At 37.0% G+C, this 13,419-nt stretch overlaps 1 protein-coding gene across 1 annotated transcript in view; it reads right to left on the minus strand.

The window, feature by feature from the left end:
• cacng3b (calcium channel, voltage-dependent, gamma subunit 3b) overlaps nucleotides 1–6,693 on the minus strand; it is a 41,495-nt gene extending 34,802 nt beyond the window's left edge. The window contains exon 1 of the mRNA XM_067375423.1: nucleotides 6,474–6,693. Within this exon, the coding sequence (XP_067231524.1) occupies nucleotides 6,474–6,684 (211 nt within the window). The 5' untranslated portion in view covers nucleotides 6,685–6,693. The remainder of the gene's footprint in view (nucleotides 1–6,473) is intronic.
• Between the last annotated feature and the right edge of the window lie 6,726 nt (nucleotides 6,694–13,419).

The following is a 13,419-nucleotide window of genomic DNA, read 5'->3' on the forward strand; positions in this document are numbered from 1 at the left end:
TCTATGAAAAATGTTACATCACTTCTGTTTTGGTCTCACAGGCCCAAGATATAAAACATGATTAAATGTAATGGATTTTCACATGCTGTTTTCTGAAATTGTACACATACAGCCAGTCGATTTTTTTCTTACTAGAATGATTGGAATTAGTAGTAGTCTAATCTGCTGACTGGGTTTTGATTAGACTAGATTAGACTAGTAATTCTGAAAGGTTAATTTTGATATTACTATCATTTTTTTAAGGCATACATTTCTGTTAAAAATAGTTTGGGGTAAGTAAGAATTTTGAATTTTTTTAAAGTCGTCTCTTGTTCTCTTTAAGACTGCATTTATTTAATAAAAAATATATAAAAAAGAGAGTTATTTTAGGAAATATTATTAAAATTGAAAATAACAATTTTAATATATTTTAAAACGTAATTTATTCCTGTGATGCAAAGCTGAATTTTCAGCATCATTACTCCAGTCTTCAGTGTCACATGATCCTTCAGAAATCAGTCTAATATGATGATTCAATGCTCAAGAAACATTTATTATTATTATCATCAATGTTGAAAATGGGTATGTTGTTTAATATTTTTGTTGATACCTTGATTCTATTTTCTCTGGATTTTTTGATGAAATACTGTATAGGGGTGTTGTACAAAAAAAAAAAAAAAAAAGGTATAACCTCCAAAGAATATGAGGGTTAATAAAGTCATGCCTTTTGGTAAATGTGTTTCAATGAAAATTGGAGCAGTGTGCAGTGAATCACATCTTCACGCTGATTCATATTATTCATATGAATTGTAATGGTCCGATATGTTGTTTGCATTAAACATATGACTGTACCTTCAGCCTTCGGCATTTAAACTGTAATTACGTGGTGGGAATCATGATCTTAAGCAAATCTTATGGCCTATCACATTCAAGTTGCACTTCAGTTCACAGCTTTTCCAGGAAGTCTCGATCAGTGCTTGCTGTTTTGGCCTCCTGCAGAGACAGTCATTTACATATTGGCATACAGAGCTGTACTTGACGAACTCCCCCAGAGTGTTTAACACACGTGGCTGTTGGACATGTAAGGAGGCTGAAGAGAACGATAGCATGACCTGACAGACTACTAAAAACACATATAGACTAATGTCTATGTCATAGCTATTCAACAAATGGACTTTCAATCCTACACCTGTAATACAGTCTTTTTGGAAATGTGTAAATGTCTCTCTTCTGATGCTTTATCCTAAAATTATAAGTATCCAAACTACTATTATCAAAGGAATAGTTCACTAAAAAATTCATGTTCTGTCATCATTTACTCACCCGCATGTCGTTCCAAACTTGTATGACTCTTTGTGGAACATAAAAGAAGATATTTTGAGAAATGTCCCAGTGATTTTTTTGTCCAGTCAATGAAAAGTTGTTTTAGACCACACTGACTTTCATTGTTGTTCTACAAAATATCTTATTTTGTGTTCAGCTGTACATGAGGGTGAGTAAATGATGAAAGATGAAAAAAATTTCATTTTTGGTTGAACTATCACTTTAAACACAAGAGGCCAAAGGCCAGATTTACTAACAGTTTGCATCAGCGCAAACCCTCTTTTGGTGTTAAAAAACTTCTGTCAGGATTTACTAAAGACAGGCAGTGCAAAATCAGCGCTAAAAAGGCATGGACTGAGTTGTTTTTGCGGCATATTGCATATACATTTGTAATAGTTTCCCTTTCAGACACAAAATTTTGAGAGGAGAATATTTAAATGAATCACACAACACAATATACTAATGTTTGCGCTAGTCAATTTACTGGTATTTGCGCCATTATTTTTTATAGAACAGAGAGTGCATTGTAGAAGGGAGAAAATATTAATTTCTGTGTGTAACAAGTTGTGCCTGTGTTGACCCGCACCTGATGAGCATCAGCTCTGCTAATTTGCACTGCTCTTGGTAGATTGTGTTGGTCATTAAATGATTTGACTGCGTCTGTGTTCTTTCATTTGCGCATCAGCAGTAGATCACATGCAAAACTTGCGCTCTCATGATAATTTGCCCCGCTTAGTAAATCTGGCCCCAATTCTCTTAAGAGCAATAAATGAACGTATAAGAGGTAAATATTTAAAGGTGCCATAGAATTTACCTTGACTTGGTTGAATGATAAGTGTTCTGTACATGGAAATGACATACCGTGAGCCTCAAACACCATTGTTTCCTCCTTCATATGTAAATCTTGTGCGTGAAAAACACCATGGAAAAAAGGGCGAATCCCAACATAACACCGACTGTTACGTTACATTATTTACGCCCCCCCCAAAATTTGCATATACCAGCCCATGTTCAAGACAAGGCAATATTAACGTTGTGGAGCTGCACAGCCAAATCATCAGAAGTTCTTCAGGTATTGTGAAGCAAGCAAACAAGGACAATAGCGAAAATGGCAGATGGATCGATAATAACTGTTCATGATTCATGATATCATGATATTTTTAGTGATATTTGTACATTGTCATATTAAATGTTTTGTTAGCATGTTGCTAATGTACTGTTAAATGTGGCTAAAGTTACCATTGTTTCTTTTACAATGGTAACGTTTTGTTTTAACCCGAAAACATGTGTAGTCTGTATAATTCATAAACGCATCTTCATTCTTATTAAGTTTCTCCAACAGCGTGTAGCTTTAGTCACGTTAGCCATGCAGCACGCTATCAAAATCATTCAGAATCAAATTTTAGCAAACATCCACAAAATACATGCCATACTTACGTGATTTGATATGCTGCATCATGAGCAGTTTGTAAAGATCCATTTTGAGAGTTATATTAGCTGTGTGAACTTCGGTATTGTTGTTTAATGTTTAATGGAGTCGCAAGCTTGGGGGCGGGGAGTACAAGCATTTAAAGGTGTACACACACCAAATCAGGGCATTTTTAATCCCACCCCAACATAGGCAGTGAAAACATGGTATAATAAAACATTTATGGGGTATTTTGAGCTGAAACCTCACAGACATTCTGGGGACACTTTAGACTTATATTACATCTTGTGAAATGGACATTCTATGGCACCTTTAAAATGCCCCTATTATGGATTTTTGAAAATGACCTTTCATGCAGTGTGTAATGTAGCTGTAAGTGAATGTAAACAGTCTGCAAAGTGCATCATAAATATTGTCTTATTGTGTCTCAAAAGAAAGAGCTGACTCTGAACCGCTTAAACAAGTTGTTTGTAATTCAAATCCCATTTCTGTGAAGTTCATACGTCACAAGTTAACACATTTGCATAATGCCCACCTACGTTCTGCGTGGACATCAAAAACTGTAGCTGCCTGGCTCGTATTGTGTACATGCAGAGAAGATGCTGTTTTCTGCTGTGCAACACAAATTCACTTTCAAAAGATGAGGATGTGAAGAGTCAGTGCTTAAAATTACTACAGCGATACAATGGGATTTACAAAATGCTTCTCCATTAAAAATAGGACAGTACCAACTTTATTTGGACCAACCTGCTCCTCAGAGTCACAACCTGTAAGTGTGATTAATTATTGATGTACTGTATATATTTTATACCGAGTGTTCAAAATACATAGTTTTGTGTTTTAGCTATACTGTGTTATGTCTCCGGCTAACCAGCTAACTCACATTATTACTGTCTTACTGAAATACTTTTGCTAATCAGCTGTGGGCCCACTGCTGCCTAAAACTGTGTCCATTAATGCAGACTGTCTGCCATTCTTACTACTTTGAGAAATTATAAAGGATGGAGCAATTTTTTTTACAAACTTTAATGTTACATCAGTCATTCACATTAGCGCTTGGCTAACATATGCGATGTTGATACAGATAATAATACAGTTCCCACAAGTGCACCGCAATAAATTAGAAATTAACGGACATACACTTGTCAATGCTGATGTAGAGGAATTACAGTTGCAAGATCTCAGGATGAACGTCAAACCGAGTAGCATATCACTGAGAAACGTCATGCTCAAGTTGTCGTTGCGATGGAGGCTTAAGGCCAATATTTCATCATCGGATTGATATGGTAAAATCAATGCCATAGTTACTGTCTTTACAGTGCGTACAATCGCTGAACTTTAGGAAGCCTCCGGAAGCCTCCTGAATCAGTTATGGAAATGGGCGTTTGTTGTTTGCGGCTTTGCGTTGTAAGTGGTAGACCAATCACAACAGACTGGGCAGTCTGGCCAATCAGAGCAGAGTAGGCTTATGGAAAGGAAGGTAATTAGAGACGAGTCATTATACTGACTGAATGAGTCATTTGAGAATCATTGAAAAATGTGATGTGCAATGCAAATTATGAGAAAATGTTTTTGTGTTTCAAGTGTTTTTGACCTTTGATGCATGTATACCTGTTGTAGGAGACCTCCTAAACAAAATTAGGAACCTTTCAAATAGCATAATGGGGCACTTTAAAGTCATCTGAATTAGCATTCAAAACCCTTTTTATTTCAGAATTCAATTCGTTTCTGAGTAAGAAATACTATTTAATGAGAAAAACTTGTTTTTATCAGTTGAGAATTGATTGGATTGTGAAAAGTGGGCGTTTCATACCAGAATGTATCACTAAAATATGTCTAAATACCTATTTTGCTATTGGTTAACATGATCAAACAGACTGCATGGCCTAGATGATGTCAGCATGACAGGAAAGTTGTTTCCAGTAAAAAAGATATTTTAATTACAAAAAGCAAACATCTTTTTTCTATGAAATAACATGCACAATGAGACCAGAAATGTGCATTAAGAAAGTAAAAAGGCAAAAACCATCAACAAGCAAAGCAAAGCTTTCATGCATGGAGGAACACACCGAAGGTAGTGAGTGGCTGTAGAGCAGCACACACTTGAAGGTTATATTCAGAGAGGCTGGTCATGTAGTCTTGTCCAGCAGAAAGCCTCATTATTACCTTCCTCAAAGATTTATGTACGGACAAGCATAGACCATGACTCAGAGTGATAGGTTTCTACTTAGACGGATCAATCCCTCATTGATATTAAGCAAATAAATCATGAGAATCTTTTTGAGATTTAAAGTGGATCAAATATGGCTGTGGGTATCTGTGCACTGGGTGACAGTGACATACACTTCAATTAAATTAATACTGAAAAGTCAATCACTGGATTTGTGTAATCTGCCATGGCCACATCTATTGGATTGCGCCCATCCCTTTCAATTAAAGATGAGGATCTTCCCATCACACTGCAGTCATGTCACCTCTCTGTGTTCCCTGGGGCAGGAGATTAATCAAAGTTTGAAAAGACATTATGAAGTACATTATTTCGCTCCCAGTCAAGCAGTGTCAGGGCTGCCAAAACCTAAACTGCATGGAATTAGAATGAATCCGTCCAGAGGACAAAGGCAAGGAAAGAGAGGGAAGATAAGGAGAAAAATGAGGAAAATAGAGGAAGAGGATAAGCAAGTCATCATCATGTTTTTGGGGTATATGATGTACATTTGAATTACAGGGTATATTTTAAACTCCATAGGGTGTTTTGTTGAGCTCGCTGTACTTATGTAAGGCTGTGGGCTTCTAGTATGAATTGACTTTTATTTCCCCTCAAAGAGCCCTTTAAAGCTGCTTTGTGTGAGAGATGGGACAACAGGCTGTTCACTATCGTTAAGAGCATCTTGATTGACAGAACGGTGTGGCTGATTACAGCTTCAGGAGTGCATACAATGCACCCCCCACCCCACCCCAAAAAATATATTCTCATAATTTTGAAGGTTCCTAGATTATTGTCTTTATGTATGGGATAGATTTACTATTGTTTTTATTATTGGTAATAATCTTGCATACACACCAACAGCAATGGCCAAGTATTCTGTGTCAATACTGAGAGATTTATACTTTGTAGAGTAAAGTGATTTTATTGAACTGCAATATAATGTAATCAATATGACTGCCCAGTGCCCATCTAATTTTGGATTGACAAGCGAGTAATTAGACAATTTAGCCCCGATCTATTGGTTATATGACAGCTGCAATCATCATGCTGTCTATTTAAAAGACTCGATTTGTGACTGTGGGAAAAGAGCTTCAAAAAACCTTCGATTCATTTAAACAGTTAGGATATCGCAGCAGCTGTAGTTAACAGCAGCTAAGAGTTGTAAATATTGTAGTATAAGTAAGTAAATTTAGGTGATAGACTGAGATTAGTAGAGCTACCTGAGTGTCATATTAAATAATCCTCATCACTTACATAGGGTAGAATGAACAGTGTGTGTATAATAGAAACGCTATAGTCTACTAGAATCTTAAGATAGATAGATAGATAGATAGATAGATAGATAGATAGATAGATAGATAGATAGATAGATAGATAGATAGACAGACAGACAGACAGACAGACAGATAGACAGATAGATAGATAGATAGATAGATAGATAGATAGATAGATAGATAGATAGATAGATAGATAGATAGATAGATAGATAGATAGAGGAAAAGACATAAGTTGGACTTAGCACACAAAACGTTTTACCTTCTAGACAGCAGGTTCTCCAGAGCCCTGAATGGGTCATGACTTCTTCATTCTTCCTGCTCGTCTCGTTCTCGTTATTACTTTTGACCCGGCACACTCCTCGTGAGTACAGCCAATAGTCCGTTCCCACAGCGATAGTCATCAGGCTGAACGCGGCGAAAGCGCCCACTGTTGTGATGAGCATTTGGACTCCTCTGTCACACATCAACATTTTGCCTCATTTCAGGATGGGGGGGTCAAAACAAGGTTCTTAGCGTGTCTCGCAAAACCTCCTAGCCTGCCTGGTGTGCGGACTCCATGCTCCAATCGACTTCAGAAGCCCATACCATTATTATGTGTTGATTTCTGGGGTGTCGAGACTGTTGCAGTCGCTGTTGCTGCTTCTCAAGTTCAGTAGGAAGCCTCACAGTGTTTCCATCGCTTACGCGGAGAGCTATTTGTTTCTCATTCTGGGTTGTGAAAAAACAAGTGTTATCGAGGAACAGTCTCTCATCAGCACCACAGCATTTTGCAATTGAGGTACAAGGCTAAACGAATGACACGATGTTTCGCATGTGACTTCACAAAAGCATCTTTGTTTCCCGAAAACGCCAATAGATCAGTGTTTATGCACGGAGAATAAGTATCAAAAATAGTGTCCCTTGTTAATCCAGCAGAAAATACCTTCGTTCAACGGATGCATCCGGTATTTTTCTCTAAAACACAAGAGAGGAGTGAAATATCCCACTTCATGAGCAGCTTGTGTTTCTCCAAAATTCCCCTTCTGATCTGGCGAATCTAAAAAAATACATTTGATTACATGTTGAGCAGCATGTTATGAAGGCACCTATCAATAAGTGATCGTTTAAATGAACATAATCCCAACACTTGTAATTGCTGTCAACGGTGATGCTGGTCCCCGCAAATGTGTCTTACAGCAATGACAGCTCCCACGTTCCTCCCGAATCCGCTCGTTTGAAACACCGCCCACAGAGGGAGCGGAGCTGAGCGGAGGGAGCGCGCTGGCTGCTGTCCGCGCTGCTGAATGGACGAAGCCTCTTGTCTAATCTCTGAGTTTCTCCCCGCACAGCGCCCCTGGCTCAACCAATGTGCTACTTAAGGCCTTCATATGCAAAGATATGGGCAAGAAGCGATGCATGAAAAATCGGACCCTGGAGAATAGGAACGTCCTTAAAGAGCCACAGACATTTTCAATGATTTCCTCCATGGAGACCTTCATATTGGGCTGTTCTGTAGACTTTTATAGATCATTGGATAATTTGGATTCATAGGGATATGCTGATGACTGTACAATCAAAAGTTGCATGATTTTCATTGACCTTTTCTTGTTTGTTTGACTTTTAAATTTATTTTTGAATAGGGTTGGGTGAAAAAAGGTCCTTATTCAGATTCTTCTGTTCCTGAGCTGACTCAAATTACTCTTATGTTGGTTCTTTTTAGTAATCACTAATCATGCAGCTTTACCAACACTCTAAAAAATGCTGGGTTAAAAATAACCCAAGTTGGGTTAAAAATGGACAAACCCAGCGATTTGGTTGTTTTAACCCAGCGGTTGGGTTAAAGGTGCAGTATGTAAGATATCTGTCCACTAGAGGTCGCTAGAGGCCTATTCAAAACAAAGGCGTAGCTTGATGACGCTAAGTTTGAGCGTGGAATCTTGGGACATGTGGTCTTCATCTCAACGGACGGTGCAAAAGAATCAGGATAGGACTCGGGAAGAAATCATGTTCATGGATGCGATTATTAACGTTACTGTAGTATGAAGCAGAGCAGGACCGAGTGTTGTGGAGCTGAACGAGTCCGCTGGAGCTATTGTGCAACACACGGCGTGAGCAGCGGACCTTTTATTATGACACAGTCGCCGGCACCGCTTCTGCTTTTCCGGTCATGAGTATGTGGTAACGCAGCTCTGTTTATCATATTAGATACATTTGAGAGTGTTGAAAATGATGTTATAACATTACTCTGTGCGTTCGCTCGGCGACTGCTGTGAGACACTGTTGCACACTGCAGTAAGATTGATTTTAGAAGATCATATTAAATGCTGGATGGCTTGTGTTGATAAATGGCATCCAATTAATTTTAAAACGTATTGTATGATGGAGAAAATTCTGTATTACTGTTACTAAAAATAAAGCTGCATATAATTATGCTATGTTAGCTACTTGACAAAATAGTGTTTTTCTCTGAGGCATGGTAAAGCATTGTACTCGCAAAAAAATCAAGAAAATTAGATGTAAAAAAAAAGTGTTGAGCTATATAACAACAATTCGTTTTCTGTCTATGAATATATCAGTTGTTCCCTCGTCTATTAAAACGTGTAAATATTAAAGCGTCTTTGGTGTTTCCATGTTTTCTACAAAATCAAACCGGAAACCGAGGCAGACCGAGGGTAAATCGGGTATGATGCAATTGACAGGCGACTCCTCACACGTCCCGGAGCCTTGGTTAAAATTGCAATTTTCTCACGATTTACAAATAGTTGGAAAAATTTGGGATATTGTAAGTACTCAAGTGAACAAAATATATAACACTGGCCTAATGGTTTTTGGATATTTTACTGCAAAATTATTACATATTGCACCTTTTAATGTTTTCCTGACCTGCTGGGTAGTTTTATTTAACTCAACAATTTTTGAAAAATTACTGTATTGCTTGCTTAAAATTAACCCAAAGTATCTTGGAAATTAATATTTATTAATATGTTAAGTAAATTAACGTTTATTAATAAGTTTAATGAATAATAATTAAACAATAAACATTTATTAAATTGCTTATTATTAAATGTTCACATTTTGATTATTATTGTTGCCACTAGTAATTATGTGTCTGATTTTTAATTTCCAACTTATTTTGGCTTCATTTTAAACCAGCCATATAGTAATTTTTAGACAGTAGTTGAGTTAAATAAAACTGCCCATGTTGGGCAAACATTTAATATACATTTATATAAACATTATATAAACTAACTTGGGTTGTTTTTAACCCAGCATTTTTTAGAGTGAATGTGGTCTGATTCCCAGATAAATTTCTCTCATGAACACAATTCTTTTAGAGAATCGAAAACCATGTGACAGTGTTTTCAGTTGTTTTAGTGAATCATAAACCACTGAATCACTTACTGAACCGCCTATAAATAGCCTACATCAAAAACCATTGCCATGTTATGTTGTGATACTTTAATCAATTACAATTCATATGTCACTGAGTAAATAATTTCTTTTTTTGCTCAAATATTTCTTCATCAGACGTATGTAAATTAATATTGATCAAATCAGATCAGATTTGTTATAGAGATTTGTTATAGGCCTTATTTGCTGACAATTATGCTCCCTTACACAGATTCCCTTGCCTTATAATTAATGGGATAATTCACCCTAAAATGAAAATTAAGTAATCATTTTTTTCAATTTTAGGCTGAATTATCTCTTTAATGGCGTATTATAATCTCTCTGTTCACTAACATAACATGTCAATATAGTCTAGTAAATAAACAAAATCATGCAGCGTCACATTCAGACTATGACCATTATAAACAATTATACAAACCCGATTCCAAAAAAGTTGTGACACTGTACAAATTGTGAATAAAAACAGAATGCAATGATGTGGAAGTTTCAAATTTCAATATTTTATTCAGAATACAACACATTGTCATGTTGGAAAATGCAAGGTCTTCCCTGAAAGAGACGACGTCTGGATGGGAGCATATGTTGTTCTAGAACTTGGATATACCTTTCAGCATTGATGGTGCCTTTCCAGATGTGTAAGCTGCCCATGCCACACGCACTCATGCAATCCCATACCATCAGAGATGCAGGCTTCTGAACTGAGCGCTGATAACAACTTGGGTTGTCCTTGTCCTCTTTAGTCCGGATGACCTGGCGTCCCAGTTTTCCAAAAAGCACTTCAAATTTTGATTCGTCTGACCACAGAACAGTTTTCCACTTTGCCACATTCCATTTGTTCCCGATTCTCTGAATCTTTGGATGATATTATGCACTTTAGATGATGATAACTTCAAACTCTTTGCAATTTTTTTCAGAGAAACTCCTTTCTGATATTGCTCCACGCCGCAGCATTGGGGGAATTGGTGATCCTCTGCCCATTTTGACTTCTGAGAGACACTGGCACTCTGAGAGGCTCTTTTTTATACCAATTGTGTTGCCAATTGATCTGATAAGTTGCAAATTGGTCCTCCAGCTGTTCCTTATATGTACATTTAACTTTTCCGGCCTCTTATTGCTACCTGTCCCAACTTTTTTGGAATGTGTAGCTCTCATGAAATCCAAAATGAGCCAATATTTGGCATGACATTTCAAAATGTCTCACTTTCAACATCTGATATGTTATCTATATTATATTGTGAATAAAATATAAGTTTATGAGATTTGTAAATTATTGCATTCCTTTTTTATTCACAATTTGTACAGTGTCCCAACTTTTTTTGGAATCGGATTTGTACATGAATTAGAGAGACTCATTCCATTATGGCAAATGTCTATCTCTCTGTCATTCAGTCTCACTTGTCTACTCTGACCTGCATTGACTCACACTTGGAATAATTTGGAGTTTATTGATATTTTGGATTCTGTGGATATTTTTCTGCACCTGTTGTCGTAAGTAAGCAGGCTTGATGATGAAGCTGATTGGCTTAAATGGTTATCTCTGATTATGATTGGATAGGCATATATATCCAGATGCAGGCAAATTTCGTTTAAACTTTAAGGGAAAATGTTTTTAAAATAAAACTTTTCAGAAGCTTAGTGATGTCATGTGTCATTCATTTATACCTAAAGCCAATTGTATTTAGGCTTTAAAATGCATAAAAGTTGTGTTTGTTTGTGAAGATTATCATAACGAACAAAGCTTATATTCTGCAATAATCCAAAAGCCAAAGATAAAATCCTTTTGGGTTTTTGTCAAGGGGAAACAGGACGTTCTGGGTCACTGCAGTGATCTATTAGCCTTCAGAGTTGACCTACTCCTACAAATTGACATCGTGACTAAACACCGTTATTGCTTGCAAATTTAACTTGTCATTTTTTATCTTGTCATTTTTTCTTACATGATGTGACAAAAAAGGCTGTGCTGAATTATACTACGTCAGGGTGCATTTTTTGCACATTATTCCAAATTGTGAAATAAATGAGCAGCTAAAAAAACCTCATGTCACACCTAATGTGACACATCACCTCTTGTACTGTGTGAATACAGCTCACAGTGTTATATGCTTTCTCACAAAACCTCCCTTCATTTAGCATGTCATATCCATCTTCACAACCCCTAAATATAGCATGGAAATTACATTGTGTTTTACTTTATTATTATTGTTCACTAGGTCTCTACAATGCATGCATATTATGGAACCATACTAGTGAGATTCCCACCCTTTTCACCAAGACGCTGAACAAGTGGGAAGCACCTTTATCCCCCAAACCGCAATTCCTGCTTTCCTCCGACAGAGCCAGCATAATCTTTGAGGATGAAGTTATCCTATGAATAATGCTTTATAATTCAAATGCTCAGCTACAAATCTCAAGAAGGATAATGACAGATGGTACAAATCGAAGGAATCGTTGCTGTAATGCAAAACTTGGTTGCTTTCTTACTGACACAGCTTTGTGAGTAGACTTACAAATTGTATTTAAATTTATACTATAATTCTGAAATCAATTTGAGTGACATTCTAGTAAAAAGTAATCATTTTTTTAAGCTGTCTAATAAACAACCGAACTTACCCATCCTAGAAGAACATTGCAATAACAAGACATCAAGCTTTTGAGATGAATCCATTTATTCACCATGTGCCATTTCCTGTGAAGTGATTACGATAACCCCTCTGTTCACATCCCTCTTTAACCTCTCATTCACAGTGGTTCCCCACAGAGGCACTGGGCTTGATTGATCTGGCACTGTATGAATGCCCGTGAATGAGCTCCAGATTGTCTTTAAATGGGGATGTGGGGTTTTATGTTAGAGGGACCATTGCCATGAAGGTCAGTTCACATAGCTGTGTCATTTGCTGATGGAGCTGGAATGCAGTGAGATCGCTCAGCTTTAAGGTGACAGAGAAGCACAAGGATTCCATTTCTTCAGCAATAAAGCTAATGGCTGAAATAAAGAATTTTAGAAGAAACCGACAGCAGAGGAATTCAGATTATTATGGTCAAACATCTATTTCTCCACATGCACACTTTGACTTGTGCCAGATTCCCTTTTTTTAATGCTTTATATTTTATTTTCTGGCTACTTTATATATCATGCTTTATTTGAAATGTTGATTACTCCCAACCAAGGTTCAAAATGAACAGCTATAAATATATAATAACATCAATTATAATAATAACACTAGTTCTGTCATGACAACTCTCTGAGATTTTGAAATGGTAATGTATGACAATGTTTGGTCTTGGTGGAGTAGATCTGCTACGCTGCTGATGATTATTGCTGCTGCAGAGCAAGTACGGGGCTGAGTTTATGCTGAGTTTAACTGCACAATGGCTGCTAAAAATTACAACAAAGCCAGCAAAGATTGAAGTTCAGTCGCCATGTTATTGTTAACACGGTCGTCAAGTATACCACGTGGGCAGCCACACCTTGTCTCTGTTTCACTCCGTTTATACTGAAATGCAACCCCGGCATTTCAAACTAAAACAGGAACTGCAACGTTTCTGAAAGTCTCAGTTTTCGAGGTTTGAGAACGCCGGCGTAGTGTAAACCACAGGCGTAACCGTATAGAAAAACGTATGCGTTTTAAAATGAAAACGCACTAGTGTAAACAGTGCCTTAGGGATTAAAGTGTCAGAGGAGTTTCTGTAATGTTGAATTTTGTGGTTACCATTATGTAGAAGAGTGGCGCCTGTGTTTAGGACTCATATACGCATGTTTAGGATAGAATTCGTGCTCTCAATTCAATTGAGTTTGTTCAATGAGTTATTTTTTA

The sequence above is a fragment of the Chanodichthys erythropterus genome, chromosome 3 (genome assembly GCF_024489055.1).
Source record: "Chanodichthys erythropterus isolate Z2021 chromosome 3, ASM2448905v1, whole genome shotgun sequence".
NCBI lineage: Eukaryota > Metazoa > Chordata > Actinopteri > Cypriniformes > Xenocyprididae > Chanodichthys > Chanodichthys erythropterus.